Here is a 20,572-nt window from a genome sequence, read left to right on the forward strand (position 1 = left end):
TAGGGGTTTTTGTGTGTCCTAAAAAAACCCCAAGGTTGGTCTTTGCTCATCTTGTTCATTCTCAAGCCTTCCCAGGAAAGGGGGTGCGAGGGCGTGGGGGGATATTAGGGTGCAGTAGGAACTCCAAGTGGTCCTTTCTCTGAGTTTGTTTAAATCATTTGGTGGTGGCAGCATTACCTAATCGAAGGTACCAGGGAGAATTTGTGCCTTGGGGAGTTTTTAACCTAAGCTGGTAGAAATAAACTTAGGGGGTCTTTCATGCGGATCCCCATGTCTGTACCCTAGAGTTCAGAGCTGGGAGAGAACCCTGAGAACTGTGAAAAGTGATATTGATGAGTATCACTTTTTACATTGCCACCCTTACTTCTGTGTTGCTGCTGCCACAGCACTGCCTTCAGATCTGGGTGCCCAGCCAGCAGCCGCTGCTCTCTGCCTTGCGTTCACATCTGGGTGGCGGTATAAGTAGTTGGGGAGGGGGGCGCAAATGACTACAGACACAAAGAAGGGGGCCCGATCAAATAAGTTTCAGAACCACTGGTGTAGAGGGATTACATAATCCTAGTTCATTAAGAAAAATAGTTTGCAGATTTTAAATAGAAAAGTGTATTAGAGTTGGTCATATTGTCCTTCACTTTTTTAAATCATATGTATCCACACAATGTCCAACCTAACTTCCTGACTGCATCACCACCACTTTATCAGCAGACACCACAGTGTTTAGCAAGCACAACCAATGGAAAATTGCCTTTTTCTTTCTTTGGCACTTAGCCTACCTGCTACAACAAGCAAAATGACTTGTCAGATGGAGCTGCATGAGCTGTTAACCAAATCCCCCCACAACCCACCAGCTTTAAAATGTCAGCCTTTGTAACAGATTTTCCATAGCTCTGTTGGGAAATTTCAACTCCCACCAAGTTTCAAAATTTATGTAAACAAATTTTCCTATTCTTGCATAGCTACTTTTCTACTATTTTACAAACTAGAACAATAGACACTGATTATTTAACTGGTTGTATCCCTTTAATTAGAACCCAGTCATTAAAGCCAGTAGGAAATGAAGGCACTCAGCACCTTCCAGGAGGTGCTCAGTACATTACAGAACTGTGATTTTACTGAATTGAAACTTGCAAGGGGATTGGTAATCAAAAGGATGAGGTACTACTTCTAAGCCAGAACAGATTGATAATGACAGAAAGCCATTATAATCTGAAAACTGTTTAAGTGGCCTTACTCCTGATTAAATGGATTCTGTATTTCTGGGTTCTTGCATCATGCTACTTAACATAGTAGCTGAATGCTTCCGCTGGGGAACCAGTTTTTAGTGGACAGATGAACAAATCAAAATAGCCACTCATATTGTCACTTTTCTTGACTGGTTAAGCAGAGAGGATGAGGAGAAATGTCATGGAGACTGAATTATCTTTATACAGTACGGATTTTCTGAAGAACTAAGTTAAGGCTCATTGGCAGGGCAGTGTTGAGAAGGGTACACTTGTGTTATTTGTGCTGTATCTTTTCATTGGTCTGTTTCCAGTGACAATAATCCTGCATTTCTTTCAGTACAAAAATGTACTTTAGCATTAGGCCCTAATTCTCATTTACACTAAATCCCCTTTACAAAACTTGAGCAGTGTAAAGGAGTCTTAAAATTGGTTTAAATGTAATTTACGCCCATTGCAAGGCCCGTTTACAGTGTCAGAGTAGTGTAAAGAGCCCTCTGTATAAATGAAAATTAGGCCCAAAATATTTTGAAGTCTCACAACATATCCAAGTGGCCCAACTCTTCTTAAATATGTAAATTTATATTTTGAAACTTTTTTCTAGTTTACTAAGGGTCTATTCTGATATGCCCTAGAGCATTTTTCCAGCTGTGATTGATTGGCAGAGTTAGATAATGAAATTGTGTAGCTTAAGAGGCATTTCTTCTCTGTACTATTGCTCTTTTAAGAGTGCCTTATTCCAGCACATATGCTAGGTGAGCCATGCTTCTTCTGAAGGCTTCCATGTGGCAAAGCTCTAGTACATTGTTAACTGTACTTTGCATATTGTGACTCTTTCAGTTATGATCAACTTTTTCAAACTCCTTGTTATGGGGTCGCTGCTTCTTTGTGGAGCAGCCCTTTCCTCTGATGTGCACAAATCTTTTTGTTTTATACATCAGGAGGCCCTGCAGCAATCAAGCCACAATCTCGATAGCAGCAACCTCTGTGTGGTAACCACCTAAGGTGCTCTGAATGGTGCCAGTTGCTATATATAATAATGTTTTTTAAGGAAAAAATCTGAAAAATTAATAAGAGCAAAAATGTCTATTTCTTTTAGGTTACAAGTAAAAGTTTAAATCTTTCTGTTTTATTTTTTTCAGGAAAGATTCTGGATGTGCTAGAGAAATGGAATCTGAATGATAAGACTCTTGTATACTTCACATCTGACCAGGGGGCACATGTTGAAGAAGTCTCTAGTACTGGAGAAGTCCATGGGGGGTATAATGGAATTTATAAAGGTAAGCTTCTTGTAATGATTTTTAGAAACGTGTGTCAAAAATTAGCTACTTCCTCCGCACGGTGTGCAGTCTGCTGTAAGCCCAAAATGTTCACATCTTGGTTCCTATCATTAAACTTCTAATGTCCATAATCTTAAATCCATATTTAGATACATAAACATCAGTGGCCTGGTTGTCAAAAGTGGTGAGCATCTGCAGCTCCAGTGACTTCAGTGGGATTTGTAGGTGTTTAGCGCTTCTGAAAATGCTTTTAAATAGACTAGTGATGTCAGTGCAATAGGCTGAGATACCTGATTGGATAGTAGAGGAAAGGGGAGGGGTGAAGAGGTAGCTGTGTGTCATCAGAGATAGTAGCCAAGTGAGTGGGTGAAGTCACACAGAGAAAGGGTGTAGAGAGAGAGGAGGAGGGAGCCCAGGACAGAGTCTGAGAAGGACTCTGGAAATGGAAAGCAACAGAGAAGGAAGACCCAATGAAAGAGATGCTGAAAAATACCAACGAGATAGGAGGAGAACCAGGACAGGATGGAGTCATGAAAGCCAAAGGAGCACAGGATTTCAAGAGAAGGGTATGATCAGTGGTGTCAAAGGCTCTTGGATTGCAGATGGATTGCTTTTCTCAGAATACAGCTATTGAGACAATCAATGCGTATTTCAAATTCAAATAGTTCTGTAGAGGCTTGAGACCATCAGTAAATTTACCTTATTGAAATAAGACCTGCTGTCCATGGGATCATGCTGCTGTAGAGGAAAATAGTGTTTTTAGCAAGATAAGGTGCATGTCAGAATAGCAAAAAATCTAGCTGAATAGGTGATCTTTTCTTTTTGTCTGTTCATATGTCCCTGATTTGATGTCACTTGCTGACCCATTTCACTTCAAACAATAGCAGTGCAAAATATGCTGATGAATTTGGTAACTCATTCAGACAAAGGGGTCATGATATGCACATGCTTATAGATGACAAGGTGATTCTGGAGAAGGGGAGAGTGAGAAGAGGAAGAAAAGAAAGAGGGGGAGGGAAGAAGAGGATGACTTCCCTTTGATATCATAATCCCACTCACCAATAAGTCGCTGATGGAGAAGATGGGGGAATATTAGGTGAGGGGAGAAAGTAAAGGGGGGACAGGAAGAGAACTGTTATAATTCTACTGCACTGTGAAGTTTTCATTAGTACCAGCTGCTAAAACAGGGCCTGATTTTCAGCATGGAAGTGGTGGGTGCACAGCATCTCTGAAATGCAGGCCTGTGAGGATGAAAGTGAGTTTAACTTCCATCAAAATAGGAGAGAGATGCCTGTTCTTATATGGGCAGGTTTAGATAGTCTCACTCTTCCCAGAGGAAATTTTATGCAAATGGTTCATTAATTTTCTTTTCCCTTCCTGTTTGGGTGATGGAGGGAGAGAATTGGAAAATCAGTCCCTAAATTTACCATCTGTAATTTTATAGAGCAGGTAGAACATTGCTTTTGAGTATGATTTCAGAGAAGAAGAATTAGAGGGAGGGAAAAGAGGGTCACAGGAAGCAATAAAAGTATAGTAGGGCCACCATGTGAGAAAGCTATATAACTTTTATCTGTTTTTAAAGTGTGTGAGAAATAATCTCAGATATTAGTAGGGCAAAAACTGCAGCAACCACAGCTGTGAGGTTACAGAATATACAATGGCTCCTATTGTACTATAGAGATTGACAGCTGAGAGAAATCTATCATTAACCTGAATTAGAACTATATTAATACTTAGCCCTTATATAGCACTTGCCATATTCAAAGCACCATAGACTTACACGTCCATAGCTGTAGGCATGCCGCAATATATTTCGGAAGCTCTAAAAATGTTAGCACTTTAGAATGTCAAACATAAAATGGGGGATACAATCTGAGAAAGAAGATGAACGAGACAATATTCATAAATAAATGAATAAATTTGGGGAATGTATTTTCGTTTGGAACTTTCATTTAAAGTAGAGTATGTGGCAGGGTCAGGCCAGATGGCTACAGGAGAGTAATAGAAGGCAGATATATTAGCCCGTGGCTAAGTAGGTCCCTTTTCCATGGGTAAGGTAACAGGGAAGGTTCCAGAACAATCAGGAACCTTCTGGAGACAATTAAGACAGGTTGATTAGAACACCTGCAGCCAATCAAGAAGCTGCTAGAATCAATTAAGGCAGGCTAATCAGGGCACCTGGGTTTTAAAAAGGAACTCACTTCAATTTGTGGTATGCGTGTGAGGAGCTGGGAGCAAGAGGTACTAGGAGCTGAGAGTGAGAACGCGGACTGTTGGAGGACTGAGGTGTACAAGCATTATCAGACACCAGGAGGAAGGTCCTTATGGTGAGGATAAAGAAGGTGTTGGGAGGAGGCCATGGGGAAATAGCCCAGGGAGTTGTAGCTGTCGCACAGCTGTTCCAGGAGGCACTCTAGACAGCTGCATTCCACAGGGCCCTGGGCTGGAACCCGGAGTAGAGGGCAGGCCCGGGTTCCCCCCAAATCCTCCCAACTCCTAGTCAGACACAGGAGTCATCGACCTGGACTGTGAATTCAGAAAAATGGCCAAGCTGAGGGCTGCCGTGAAGCTCCAAGGTGAGCAAATCCACCAATAAGCGCAAGACCCACCAAGGTAGAGCAGGAACTTTGTCACAAGTATTATATTTATACTTATATAATAGTGAAGAAATTGAAACATATCTTAGTTGAATCAATACAGGTCTGATAGCTAGTGTGGCCTCAAGAAGAAAACAGACCCTTTGGGGTTTTTTAAAATGGATTATTAAGTGATGTACAGATGCCTCTTAGGTAAGCTGATAAATGCACTAATATATTATGGGAGGGAAGATAAGCAATTTAATAAAAGACATTTATAATGAAACTAAGATGTTTAAAAGATCTGTGCAATCAGTTTAATTTATCCTAACAGGTGGAAAATATAGTGGATTATGTTTTATCTTTCACACTCTACTCTAAAGCCCCAAATCAAAAGTCATCTTTTAAACATTAAGATATGTCATGCTTGATTGTCAAAAGCTCAGAAAGGGAAATGGAGCATGTCAAGGTTCCTTCTTTTGTGTTCTGATTATAGTGTGATCTCTGAAAAGCTGGATACAATGCAAAATTAAAACCCGGCATTGACACTGTAGTTAACTGGTTTTTTGACACTATCAGCAAATAAACAAATCCTGCTTAAATATTCCTTGTCCTCCTTTAACTGAGTTAACCTGAATGCTGTTACATAGTGACCTATACGTTTAAGGATTGCCATTAAACTCATGGCCCATCTAGCCCTGTAGCCTCTTTCCAACAGTGGCCAGTATCAGATGTTCAGAAGAAGGTGCAAGAAACCCCAAGATAGGCACCTTTCATTATATCATTTTTGTATTTGGCACCTTTCAATTTCATTGAATGTCCCTTTATTGTTGTGTTATGAGTCAGAGAAAACAGAAGATCTCAATATGCCTTCTGTAAACCATTCATGGTTCTGTATACTTTTATCATGTCCTCTCTTACTTGTCTCCTTCAATCCCAGGTTCTTCAATATCTCTTCAGACAAGAGTTTTTCCTACCCCATAATTGCTTAGTTCTTTACACACCTTTTCTGAGGGACATGCCAAAGACCTTTTGAAAGTCAAAATATAGGTGGAACATTTGCTCCCCTCTAAGACTCCAGTACAGTAGCTGAATGTAATGAGAGCTTGTATATTTTTTGATAGCAACTCAGCTACTTTGGATTTGTACATTTGGATATGGCGAGTTATTGGGGTTTTTTTAATTATTTGATTTCTTCCAGCACCATTTCTGATTCCTCAATCTCTGAGGCTACCTCATCATCATTACCAGAAGTGAGTTGGTCCAAGATAGGTACCTTCTCCAATGTGCTCGTCAAAATCTGTATTAGATCTCCTAATTTCTCGTGTATTCACTGGCTGCTGTAAATTATGCCAGTTTATTGGCTTTCCTAGAGTTAAAATTTCAAATATTGAAGGATATCTGTTTGGTTCAAATAACTTCTTGAACCTTGCCATTTAGCCAGGGCAGTTTACTTCTGGACTTCCAGGTTCTGATTTTGTTCTGAGGTATGCAGACCTTTTCAGTCATTGTTTTCCATTCCAATATGTAAGGTCTTTACTTACTATACTTTTGACTTTCAGGGCCTTATTAACTAACTTCCTCATGTTATTGACAGCTCCCTTTCTAAATTCTGTGTTACAGTGTCAATTTTTTGCAGCTTGCCTTTCCCTAAGATGTTTAACATGATTATATTGTGGTCACTGAAATATACACAGCAAAAGGTTTGCATAGGCTAGCCTATCCAAGATATCTTGAATCCAGCTAGTTCACGTAAGAGAAGCAATGAAGATGGCATAGTCTGGCCTTCAGGGCAGGTAGTACAAGCCCGATACAGAGCCTGACTATGTACTTAGCTTGCTAGCCCACTCTCAAGCCAGTGCTGCACTGCCTTCACTGCTGGATTCAGGATAGTTTGGGTAGTCTATTCTGTGCACAGCTTTTGCTAGGTAGATATACATGCACTAACTTTGGTTGAGCTAGTGCACTAAAATAGCAGTGTCACTGCAGCGGCACAGGCAGTGGGATGAGCTAGCTGCCCCGAGTACAATCCCTCCCAGAACCCTTGGTACTTAGGGCGAGTAACTAGCCCATACCATCACCCATGCCACTGCAGCTACACTTCTATTTTTAGCATGCTAGCTCGAGGAAAGCTAGCATGGGTCTGTCTACCTGAGCTGGTAATTACACCTTCAGCTCAGGTGTAGATATACCCTATGCTGAGAATAGCCTCTCCATTGGTGTGCTCTGGAACTAGCTGTTCCAGGAAGCAATCACTTAAGTTTTATTAGAAATGCTGCAGTTCTTCAGTGTAGATTCTCACTACAGTGATGGGAGAGGTTTGCCTGCTGGCATAGTTAATCCACCTACTCAAGAGGTGGTAGTTTAGTTGATGAAAGAATTATTCTGTCAACCTAGTACTGACTATACTGGGGATTATGTCGATTTAACTACATCACTCAGGAATGTGGATTTTTCACACCACACTGTGAAAACAGTGGTGACTGGGTTGACCTAACTTTGTAGCTTAGACCTGACATTAGAGTGTTGAGAAATTATTTCTCTAAACTTTGTCCCACTGTGCCATTTGATCTGTTTATATGCAGATAGCTGATTTTCCCCATTATTATCATTTTGTTGGGTCTGATGTGATGCTGATGCACCTTGATTTCTGGGTTTTGTTTTTTTTATTAGTTTTATTTTTATTTATTGGTACTCTGTCTATGCCATCTTCTTTCAGATACACACACACACACAGCGTTATCAGATATCTTTTGCATCCAGTAATCATTGGAGTGGGGACAATGTGTTCCTATGCATTTGTATAGCACTTAGCGCAATGGGCCTTGATCCTGAGAGGGGCATTTGGATAATATTGTAATACTACCATTAATAGTAATAACTAATATTTTTGATTTTGAATTGTGGCACCCCATTAAAGTAGGTTGTTTAAACCATTCATACGAAACATCAAACCCATTGAGTTGTATTTGACTCTGAAGTTCCATATGCCTTGAAAGTTCTCCAAGCTACTGCTCCCTCCTCTGATTTTAATGACTGAACCTTTTGGATGCATCTATACTCATAGTGCAAGCTATTACAATTATCTTCCATTCCAGACTCTTCCTCTCTGATTAGCGGAACAGCTGTACATGAAACAATATTCATTCTATTCCAAAAATAAGATACAAATAGATATATAAGAAAATAGTGGAGACAGCCAAGTTAACTTCTCACTGATCCCAGATTGTGCTCTAATACTATTACCTCTAAATTCTGTGATTGTAAATATGTTCATAGCTAATGTATCTGTTAATGTCTACTGGAGGATAATTCATACTATCAATGTCCCTTGAAGACTCTGGCCCTGATTCTTCAACCTTTATTCATATGTAGTAGAATTTATGTGAGTAGACCTGTTAAAATAAACAAGGAGTAAATTATAATCTTCTGCAATGTGATGTGCGACAGTGATAAACTTCTTCATCAGTGTTTCTTATAACATTAATCAACAAATTGGTGGTTTATTTTTTTTGGAACTAGCATGCAAATCAATTTGACAGTGGTTATGGTATTTTTGCTGCAGAATTTAAGTTAATAATACTAGGTGAAAACTGACCGAATCACAGTCAGTGGTAGTTTTTCCATTGACTTCAGTGGGCCAGGATTTCATCCCCTGCCTCTAGTTTATTCTACTATTGTACATCTGGAATGATCAAACCCTCCTGACATTCCAAATAGAATACACTATCCTGAGCAATCAGGCCAATGTTTGAGACGAGGATCAGCTTTGTGGCAGTTTGCCTTCACCATCTATGTTTGTCAATTCTTCTTGTGTGAAAACCGGGACAGTTCAAGTTAAAAAACAGAACAAAAACCAAAAAAAAAAAAAACAACACTTGACAGAACACTGAATATAGATAAAGCAGAGTGATTAGCAGATGGTCTTGACATTAAAAATGGTGTGCTGTTTGAAGACCAGAAATAGCAACACATTTATCATAGACATTCAGAAACAAGAGTCCAGTACAGGTGAGCAAAGTAATTCATTTCTGCTTAATCTCCCTTCATTCAAAAGAATAAATAGACTGAGGGAGGCTACTTCCTGATGTGCCTGGGTAAGAAAAGTTTATCCTGATTAAGCTCCAGTGAGAGAGAGAGAGACACACACACACACGCAGATATCTTTTGATCTGTAAGAATGATCAAAATATTAATAGGTCTGTGCAATAGAATCACAGAGTGTCCTAATGCATCTTACATACAAACTCTATCCCAAAATACTTTACAAAGTTAAACAATAGCAGTCAATGTGAATTAGAGGTTTATGCAAGGGAGAAAAAGATAAGTTTTCAATGGAAATGGAAATGTGTGATCTCTCTATAGGTGACAACACAGAGTTGTATCTGTACTTTGTCTGCACCTACAGGTTTTTTTTTTTTCTGAGGGAAAGGGGAATATCAGCGATTAAACATAAGGCTGAAGGCCATAGCCACTCAGAAAGTTTAAACATCAATCCATATAAATACAACCTGGGTTGTTGTTCTGCTTTTAAAAACACTGTTAAAGAACTTTAAGAGATAAAATATGTCTCTGTGTGATGATACATATTGCTATCTAGGGGGTGCTGGTATATGGACTTATGGGCTGTTCCTCCTCCTGGTTTGTAGTGCTGCCAACCTCAAGTATTCAAAAATCATGAGTCAGGCCCTAAAATATCATGAGTTTTATTTTTAAATAATAAGTTTGGGTTCTTTTCATTTGCCTCCTGGTTTCTGAGCCTTTAGGGTGCTTTGCATTTTCAAACTTTTCTTTGCAATCCTTAGGGCTAGAAACTCATCTTTTTAAAAGGAAAGCTGCAATTCTCATGCAGTTTCTCGACTGAAGCAGCTGGAGTTTTGAGAAAATATCAAATATCATGAGGTTTGTGATCATATTATGGGAGTTGGCAATGCTTCTGTTGTCATCAGACACAGCTCTGACAAAGATGTATAAGATCTAGGTCTATATAGCAGAATAAACTCTGCTACATTAGCAACTAGTTCCCCTGTTATAGCCGCCCTGTACTCTGGCTCAGTGGTCTCTTCTCAACCTCCATAGGACTTAAACAGCTTGTCTGTTTCCTGAAAGCAAAATGGTGGTTGTGTCTCGGCAGAGACAATTGAGGAAGTAGCCCTGCTGTGATGTAGAGATGATGTCTATTCTTTTCTGTGTTTTCTTATATTGCACTTATCACCATAGTATCTGAGAGCCTTCTGTCAGTGCATTAAGCAATGTGACTACACATATGTCACTTGTTCTTTGTTCCCTCATTGCTATGTGATTATGAGAAGGAAATGTCAAAGAAATGCTCCTTGAAATTGTAGCAGAAAGCAGTGAGGTTTGTGATGGTCCTTAGTTCCAGGAAAGTACATTCCCCAGTCTTGGACCAGCCCCCAGAGAAAGTTCTGTCTCCTGTACAGATGAGCTTTACTGTTATCATTTAGAGTTCCATTGTGCCAGAGGTAGGTAGTTGTCAACCAGAATTTTTGTCCCAGAGCTTTAGATGGTCTTGTTATCCTTGGCACTGGCCATGAAGTGCATCGAAGATAAGAACTGAGACCTTGAACATGATTGGATATTCTATGGAAAGCCAGTATTGAGAATGGTGGACAAGTATGATGTGCTTATGGAAGCCTATGTTGCTGAGGAGACAAGCTTCAGAGTTCTGAATTAGTCAGAGTTTCCTATGTGCTAAAGGTTTCATGCCAAGGTATGTTGTGTTGCTGTAATCCAGCCAAGAAGTGACAAAGACATGAATAACTGAGGCCAGGTCTTGTGCACCAGGATTGGTTGGCGTTTCCTAGCTAAGAAGAGATGGTAGAAAGCATTACTTTCAGATGCTACTATGTGAGATCTGGGCATAGGCAAAGAATACAAGACTACTCTGAGACTATGGACTGCATTGACTAATTGTGGCTGTATATTGTCAACCAATGGAGACTGCACTGTGGCTGCAAACCCACCAAAATACTTTCCTTTGCCCACAAATATCACCTCTGGTTTGCTCAAGTTCAGCTTCATCCAGCTGTTCTTAATCCAAGAGCTAATCGCATCCAAGCACTAGTCCATCTTGGTGGTAGAGTTCATATGCATGTTAAAGGCACTTGCGAACATGTTATTTGATCGGTTCACCAGTGATAGTGTATAGATGTTGAAAAGGACTGGAGAAAGAGTTGATCCTTGTGGAACTCTACAAGTCTCAGGCAGCAATTCTGCCCCATTTGCTTCTTGGGCTTCTTTGTATATACTGAGAGGCAAAGTGCCCCTTCCCTGGGTGGGTGAATGGCAGATTTCTCAACAGCTTTTCAACTCAGTGTTTCACCAGAACAGAGAAAGAAAATGTATCTTCTACTTCCTACTTTCCCCACTCTCTTCATGTTGCAACTTCCCACAAAGTATTTCTTTTCAGTGGGTCTATTCCTTTTCTTCTTCTGCCACACTTGCCTCATTGCTTCTTCTGGCCACTCTGATTCTACACATTGCTTCTGCATGGGTCATTCTTTCTCCTGTGGAAGAAGGAGAGTAGAGTTCCAGGTCCTCCTTCCATCCTTTACAATGTTTCATTGATATTTATCTTTTAGAGCAAGCCAGGATGCCACCAGTCTCAAACCAATGATTCTCATCATGATATCTGAAGTTGTGGGAATAATTCCCTGAGAAATAAGTACACAAACCCCAGCAAGGCAATTTGCCTTAGAGAATGTTGAAGCTACGAGGCCATAAAGCTGTCAATAGTGTTCACAGAACAGCAGATGGTATCCAGGAACTGATTGTGAATCTAGATGAAAAAACAGGAGGTGTTTCCCTTTCATTAAAATAATCATGATATGCTGACTAATTGCCCTCTAAGCCTATGCAAAGGCCCTGTAGGATTCCCAAACTGTTATGAGATCTGGAGATCCCTTCTCATGAGTGAGCCTATGGTTACCTTGGTCTGAAATTCTGCTGTCCTTGTGGATGTTGGTGCATCTCAGGAAGATGGGGTCAATAGAAATCTGGAGGCCAAACTTCAGAAAACATCAATTCATCATAATAGACAATTCTAGTGGTGAGTGTATCTAAGCCTTGACCAGGGGCTATGCCATTCACATAAATGAATATATTCAAAATATTAATTTTGTTTATAAACTTAGCTACACTGGATTTCAGTAAATACACTATTCTGAGGACATTGGTTGATCTGTCTGCTCCCAATCAACACCCGCCAAATCACTCCTGAAAACCCACATGTCATTTGAGAACTTTGCCACAGTCGTCAATGAGAGCAGGACTGATAAACTCTTTTGATCAGGAACTTTTTCCAAGTTCATATATTCATTTTTAAATCACTTTGGAGCACTGTGCCTATCCAGGGTACTATGTAAGCAATTAATTACAATATTTGATACCTTTTCCATATGGATTTGTGTCAATCACATCTCATTAATTCCCTCCCAGCTGATCCTAATTGATCTCTGGTAACCGTCTTCTCCGGTGAACCTGATTAACCTGTAGTCACCCCTCCTTAGTTGATAGGGAAGAGGGCTATCTGGGCTTCTGGGATTGTTTTCTACCCCCTCCTTGCAGCTGTCTGTCCTGAGTTTATAACTATATATATATATCAGTGTCTGATTTATTTTAGCCAGTATTATTATTATGTTAGTGTCAGTGAACCTAAGGGAAAAAATCAGCTGAGTAAAGGAATAGAACATTTAGTGCAAATAAAATAACCAGTTTGTGAGGGTGGCATGTAAAGAGGAAACAAAATGATGGTGTTTAAATGGCATTTCTGAAGGAGAAATTGCTTTCTGCTAAAAGCCATGTTCACTCTTTCAGGTGGAAAGGCTACAAACTGGGAAGGAGGTATTCGTGTGCCAGGTCTTCTTCACTGGCCAGGAGTGGTACAGGCAGGTGTCCATATTGATGAGCCCACAAGTAACATGGATATATTCCCTACAGTGGTTAAACTTGCAGGGATACCATTACCCAAAGATAGGTATGGTATACAGTTTCTTGTATTCTACACAGTATTTTTCATGGACATTTTCTTCTCTTTGCTAGCTTTTAGCTCTGTATTTAGTGGGAGAGAAGCATGGATTTGAAATTTCATTATTTTACCATTGTTTACAATAGTAAAATGTCTTTTTCATAGCACTGTTGTGGTACATTTTATAGCCATGTTGTACATGAAGACAACAAAATCTTTTGGAGTGCCTTTTCTGAACTAGTTCATGTAATTAATTTCCATCTCCTCTTGGGTGATCCTTTGGCAAGTTCTAGTTCCAGGCTCTCCACAACCTTATAGACTAATCCTGCATCACTTATATCAATGGGTGCTTTGTCCTTGGAGGTAGTGTGACCTCCTTTGTAAAGTGCTTTGAGATCTATGGAGGGAAAGTTCTGTAAAAGAGCTAGGTATTATTCAATGGATGCAGGATCAGGTTCCATATTCGAGATCATCCTCCTACTCTTTGCCTTTAAACCGTCACCTCCCTTATCCTTTACAAAACATTTTGAAAAATCATACAAAATAATGAGTAGCTCTGTAAGAAACAGTTCTCTTCCTGCAGCTTTATAGTTTGAGACCAATGGGGCATTCAAAGAAATTAAGTGGATCAGCAGAAATTTTAGAACAGATAAAAGGAAATAGCCCTTATGCAGAGTATTGCAAATACATGAAGGTCACAGCTATGGAGCATATTCTGATCTGAGTTAAGTCACTGTAAAGCATTAACTTTTATGAAGTTACTCTGTTTTTACACCAGTAATCTTCCTCTAAGAAAAATCACTGAGGCAAGCAATTTAGCGGGGTTTAAAAAGTAGTTAAAGTAGATAAAAATGTGAGGAAAGCTTACCTGTTTTGGTAGCTGTATGTCATCACTGGTGTGCAGGCAAACACTTAGAGGGTTAATGTTGAAGGTCTCATTACATCCAGGAGTAGCGTGGACTCTTATTTCATTTCAGCATTGTCTGAATTAAGCACCTATTCCTCTTGTAACTACACAGGTCTCTCTGATCCTTGTTCCCTATATTGACATCAAGTAGTGAAGTGGCATTACATCATCTTCTATGATGCAACATGACATATGGAAGACAATAGGAACAAGGGAATAAGTGTATCAAAAAGGCATCCATGTCCCCAGATAGGCCCGTAGCCAGCAAATAAGTGGGTATATAGGTTTTTGCATGTGGGCATACAGAGCCCTGAGCTCTGTAGGAGGATAATCTTAAGATCCCAATTTATCTTGCCAGTAGGGAGTGCCCAGAGGGGCAAGGGAACAGACAGAACCTTTCTGCTTTTTCCAGAATCTGCAAAGCGATGTCATCAGTTGGTGGCAGGGTCCTTCTTTTCTCCTGGTCAGGATGGAGAGTTGGAGGCTCTTCTTGTTCCCTCCTCTGAAGCGGAAGGAGAAGCAGCAGTGGACAGCTAGGACCATTCTATTTTTATTATCGGATTCCAGTGCTCTTCACCTAATGGCAAGAAGGCTTTTAGAGTCCCACAAACTCCCCAACCAGGCATCAGCTGCCGCTCCCGCTTCGGATTCCCTGGTCTGATGTGTCATTATTTCACTAGCCAGTGACTATGCAGGAGGAACAGGAGCTCATCTTCCCCAAGTCCAGAAGAGGGAATGGAGAAGAACTTTCTTCCTGCTTTTACCAGAAGAAGGACAACTGCACTTCCACATGCTCTCCATTACTTTAACACCTAGGTTTACACAGGGACTGGACATACAGTACATAAGAGGATACATCATATAAACTTTTACATAAAAGCTCTGATCCTTCAAACATTTACACACATGCTAAGCCTTAAACCAATTACATGCTCCATTGAGTTCCAGGGGGGAGTTACCAGATAGGTTTTCCATTCTCTTGTAATCTCTTTTTCAGATCACTGTTCCAAATACTCATCTATGTGTGACAAGGAGATGTGTATGCAATAAAGATCTGTTGCATCTTAGCTAAATCCTGCTTCCATTCCTGCTTTCCATGTTAAAGCTCCTTCTCCTCCAAAGACAGAAGAATTGGGTTCCTGTATCTTTTACTCTTACTTGACCAGTGGAAGTTACAATCCTCTCTTTATCCATGTGCTCCTTCCATACTTCAGCCTGTCATTATGATTCAATAGGATTTCCCCTTATATCTCAGGAACTGCACTTGTGTAAATACAATCCCCCTTCATCTGGAGATTTAAAGATAGTCCTGAATGTACATACATAATGAATGTACATACATACATAATGTACATTCATAAATGATCTGGAGGATGGTGTGGATCGCACTCTCAGCAAATTTGCGGATGATACTAAACTGGGAGGAGTGGTAGATACGCTGGAGGGGAGGGATAGGATACAGAAGGACCTAGACAAATTGGAGGATTGGGCCAAAAGAAATCTAATGAGGTTCAATAAGGATAAATGCAGGGTCCTGCACTTAGGATGGAAGAATCCAATGCATCGCTACAGACTAGGGACCGAATGGCTCGGCAGCAGTTCTGCGGAAAAGGACCTAGGGGTGACAGTGGACGAGAAGCTGGATATGAGTCAGCAGTGTGCCCTTGTTGCCAAGAAGGCCAATGGCATTTTGGGATGTATAAGTAGGGGCATAGCGAGCAGATCGAGGGACGTGATCGTTCCCCTCTATTCGACACTGGTGAGGCCTCATCTGGAGTACTGTGTCCAGTTTTGGGCCCCACACTACAAGAAGGATGTGGATAAATTGGAAAGAGTACAGCGAAGGGCAACAAAAATGATTAGGGGTCTAGAGCACATGACTTATGAGGAGAGGCTGAGGGAGCTGGGATTGTTTAGTCTGCAGAAGAGAAGAATGAGGGGGGATTTGATAGCTGCTTTCAACTACCTGAAAGGGGGTTTCAAAGAGGATGGCTCTAGACTGTTCTCAATGGTAGCAGATGACAGAACGAGGAGTAATGGTCTCAAGTTGCAATGGGGGAGGTTTAGATTGGATATTAGGAAAAACTTTTTCACTAAGAGGGTGGTGAAACACTGGAATGCGTTACCTAGGGAGGTGGTAGAATCTCCTTCCTTAGAGGTTTTTAAGGTCAGGCTTGACCAAGCCCTGGCTGGGATGATTTAACTGGGACTTGGTCCTGCTTTGAGCAGGGGGTTGGACTAGATGACCTTCTGGGGTCCCTTCCAACCCTGATATTCTATGATTCTATGATTCTATATCTTTTTGTGTTGCTAACTCTTAGAAGAGACAAAAACTTGCTTTGCTAACTTTGATGTCCTGGACTTTGCTGAATATAGGACTTGAGTCATTCTGTGTCTGATAACTATTGCTTTATTTATAGATACTGAAGTCTTGCAAAAAGTTTACTACATATAGCAAAAAACAGTACAAAGGTTTTTACAGCCTTGCTTAAAATATCTCTAGGGTCAGAGGGTGCTTTAGCTATAGGCAAACTAGGCAGCTGCCCAGGTTGGAGATATCTGGGCAGCTGTGTAGGGCAGCAGATTTGGGCCGGCTGCCCCTCTGTGATGATGAAAAGGCAATTGGTCCAAATCTGAGTGGCGCTGTGACCTAATGAACCAGGTTACAACTACTCTCATTCAAATTTGGCCCTCGGTCTATGAGGGGGAGGCAGACTGAAGTTTTGCCTAGGATATTAGATTGACTATAGTAGCTTCTGCTTGGGTCATTAACTTGCAAGGCTGGAGAGATGTGGAGAACTGGGAAATATCTGTATTATTTTTATTAATATGGTGCATGACTCTGTGTGTTTGTTTATGCTGGGTCACTTGCTATCAAGTTAAATCAAAATGGATTGTTAAAGGAACCAAGCAAGAAAGCTACAATGAGAGAGACAAGAGTCATGTAGCAAACAATGGAAAAGGTGTTTATTGGAGAATACCCCTTCCCTGTCTCCACCCAGGCTAAGAATGGTTTACTTTTCTAAGGATAAGCTGAGGATCAAAGGGAGATGCTAAACTTTACAGGAACCCAGGCCTTGAAAAGGGGGAGGGAGGTTGGGTGAGCTAAATGGGGCTTCCCAGAGTGTCAATGAGAACTGACAGGCATGCAAGGAGAGACACAGAGATGAAGAAAGCATGTTGTGAGCAGGACAATCTGCATCTCCTAGCCAGAGATCAGGGTTAGGTGGGATGAGGAGAATTTACACAAAGAAAGAAAGATTAAGGGTTAGGTAAGGGGGGAAAAAGAGAGAGAGAGAGAGAGAGAGAGAGAGAGAGAGTTTTTACCCTTTCACAGTTTTTACCCTTTGCTCAGTGTGCTATGTACCTTTGGATGAAAGAATAAATAATACTTTGTTTTGAAGAAGCTGTTTTCAAGTCATTAATAAGCCACTGTCTCAGGCTCCCGCTGGAAAAGGCTTACGGGTGCCAAACTCAGTTGGTCTATCAGGTTAACACCGTTGGAAGACAGGGAGGCTGCGGGCCAGAGATCTAGTGTAAGGGTTATTGAACCATGTGGTTCCACCCAGAGTGAGGTGCAGGAAGCAAAGTCTGTCACTTGAGAGAGATAAAAAGGGGCCCTAAGTCTTATCTTGCCCAATAACTGTGACACAAGGTATTGTGAAAGATATGATAACAGAAATTTAAATATCTTACATGAAAATCTCCCACCATCCTGTAACTTCTTTGTGATGCTGTCCTTGGTCAAGGTGTGAAAGAACAAATACCCTGGCTGTCACTTCTAGGGCACATTAGACTTCAAGGCTGCCAAATATTTTGCTCATCCAACTTCTCTGTAATGTTGAAAACAGTATGTTTTAATTTCCCTTCCTGGTTACAAGAGGTAAATTTAATTAGTTTGTGTTCCTGCCTTTCTTTTGATCAGTTCAGAGGTGCTAATATACAGTTCCAAAGCTGTTGTGTCTTTTCCTAAATACACTCAGTAAATCATTACAGTGAAGAGGCTCTTCTTGAAGTTCTAGAGAAATACCGGTCTGTCTTCTGGTGCTCATTTTGGTCATGTAAAATGACAAATGTGCACCTGCTTAACTAAACTCAATGCAGCTTTCCTTCTGTACCTCCTTGGAGGTCCTAGGCAAAATAATAAATACACATAATAAAATAAAGCAAAATAAGACAAAGTAATTCAGAGTTAATACACCAAGCAGAACTTATGATTATTTATTATAGGCCAAATGGGACACTTCTAAGAATAAGGTACTATTCAGAATGTATAAGGGTGGCAGAATCTGGATCCAAATATATAAATTGCTTTAAACGGCAGGAAATCCTATCCCTTTTGAAATCAATGGGAGTTTTGCCTGTAATTCCAAAGGGGCCAGGGTTTGACCCCACATTTTCTTCTTGGACTCTTAAAATGAACCTTTGCTTATTGAAATCACACATAATAAATTGATAGCCATTTCTCAGATCATTCATTGCCATGAATCTAATCAATGCAAATATCCTGCTGCAGAACTCCAGAGCAAAATGAAGAAATGTTTTTTGGAAGCTGCAAAATTTGGTTTCCAAGATCAAGTGTGAATGTCTGCTGTACTAAAGTTCTGGGCTAGATGGTGTCACGAGGGCATGGCCTTTTCTAAGGAGAAGCACATTGTTGCATTGTCTCAAGACAATCCCAGAGAAGGAAATGTACTTCTGGGAGTCACAATTCCCTCCCTGCTCTCCCTTTGCTCCTGAGGGAAAGTAATTTGCTGCTGGCCTATAGCACAAATAAATTAATATTCTGACAATATGCCATATGAGCTCTGTTACAAGTTCTGTTGGCTGGTGTGTTGAGGGGGCTGATTAAAATCTCTGTTCATTCCCCACCTGTCCCCAGTTATTCTCCCCTACCTGCCCCGACTGGTTAACTTGTAGCACCTCAACCCCTGTGCAGCTAAACTCAAGGCCAAGCTAGCTTTCTGAAGGGATATATTTCCCCATATGCACCTGAACAGTCATGCAGCCCAAAACATTTTAGCCATCTGAGATTGTTTGGAGTTTATTAGTATTAATTTAGACAGTTTATCTGACACCCTCAGTGAGATGATGTTCAAAATTAATTATGACTTTCAAAGGAAAAATAGGAAGGAACATCACAAGTGGCATCCAGAACTACTTTATGAAGTGACTATTTTTAACTGCCATTAAAACTCAAATTAGATAGCTGCAGAATTTGTTCATCATATGTTGTTTGAATATTCAAGCTACTCTGACTTCAATAAAGCAGGGTCACTTTTTAATTTTGCATGGCAAAAATGAGCACCAGCTGATACGCCAGACTGGTATTTCTTCACAGCTGAAGTGAAGAGACACTCTGCTGATGATGATTTATTGAGTGCTTGTAGGAACAGACAAGACAGGTATAGGATATGAAAAATTACAGGCTTGCCCTGGGACATCCATTACAAACAATCACTCTGTCAGATCCTTTGTGGTCTTGATCTGTGCAGATTTTATGGACATTGATCTCTTGCTCTCTGAGTGGACACTAAGCCCCAGGAATGTTTTTTTGTTTTGTTTTGTTTTTCCTCTTTTCATGTAATGCCCCCACACCAGTTTCTCTGCTTTAACCTCTGCCATCAAATTGCTTTGTTGCCACCACAATCCTTCTAGGTAAGGAGGAATGGAAAGAACTGTATGCCATAATTACTGATCCACAATAGCTCAAAACAGGTTATTGTGAGTAGCATGAAGCACCCCAGGGGCTGGATCACTCACCAGCAGCCCTCTGAATTCTCTCCAGCAAAAAAAGCCAACAAATAGGTTTCGATCTGGGGGAAGCTACTCGTCAGAGAGGAAGACCCAAAAAATGAGGTTCTAGGAGGGAAAAGATAGCAGAGAGCACCCCCTTCTGACTGTAGGCAGCACGTCCTGGGGATTAAGTAGAAAAGGGATTAAGTAGAAAAGAAACACACTTCCTTAGCACAGAGGCTGGAGGGGGAGGGTAGCAGAGGCACCTTCTTCTCCTATCCTCATCCTTGCAGCAGCCAATAAATAGAAAAGGAATTGAATAAAGAGATTTTCACCCATGTGCAATGAGTTACCTCTGAGTCTGCCTACATTTGATGAGTCATCCCTGGGTTCCTTCTGAGGCCATGTCTACACTAGCATTTATGTTGGCAAAACTTCTGTTGCGCAGGGGTATGAAAAGGTCCTGCAGCCTGTGTCTGTTTCTGTGATAGTCAGCCCCTGTTCTAGCCTACCTCTGCTCCTATCTCAACCAGCTATTGTGTGATTCTGATTCCGTGAATCAGACTGGAGGATCCTAGGGGGTAGGAAAGGAGTTTCTAATTTTATCAGACGCTTCCTAGCAAGGGAGTGATATCAAAATGGAACCCTAAGTGGAGGCCAGGGACAACATTGTGGTAGGAGTCCCAGTATCTTCTCCCTGCTCATTTGCTGGGGGTGAGTACTGAGCTCACCATGGTGGTGGTCTATGATTTCCAAACTTTTCTAATCAGTTTCAGGCCAGTAGGTTTAATTTCCCAGCTAGTAATTACCTGGCAGTTTTTTCGAGCATTGGTTGTAATAACAGGGAATTACATAATAATTAAAAT

At 40.7% G+C, this 20,572-nt stretch overlaps 1 protein-coding gene across 6 annotated transcripts in view; it reads left to right on the plus strand.

Annotated features, from left to right (window-relative positions):
• STS (steroid sulfatase) overlaps nucleotides 1–20,572 on the plus strand; it is a 168,088-nt gene that overhangs the window by 100,749 nt on the left and 46,767 nt on the right. For 5 of the 6 annotated variants that reach the window (XM_043499479.1, XM_043499407.1, XM_043499343.1 and 2 more), the window contains 2 exons: nucleotides 2,363–2,500; nucleotides 12,913–13,072. In XM_043499479.1, coding sequence (XP_043355414.1) covers nucleotides 2,363–2,500; nucleotides 12,913–13,072 — 298 coding nt within the window. The remainder of the gene's footprint in view (nucleotides 1–2,362; nucleotides 2,501–12,912; nucleotides 13,073–20,572) is intronic. The other variant, XM_038387029.2, reaches the window with a different exon arrangement.

The sequence above is a fragment of the Dermochelys coriacea genome, chromosome 1 (assembly GCF_009764565.3).
Source record: "Dermochelys coriacea isolate rDerCor1 chromosome 1, rDerCor1.pri.v4, whole genome shotgun sequence".
NCBI lineage: Eukaryota > Metazoa > Chordata > Testudines > Dermochelyidae > Dermochelys > Dermochelys coriacea.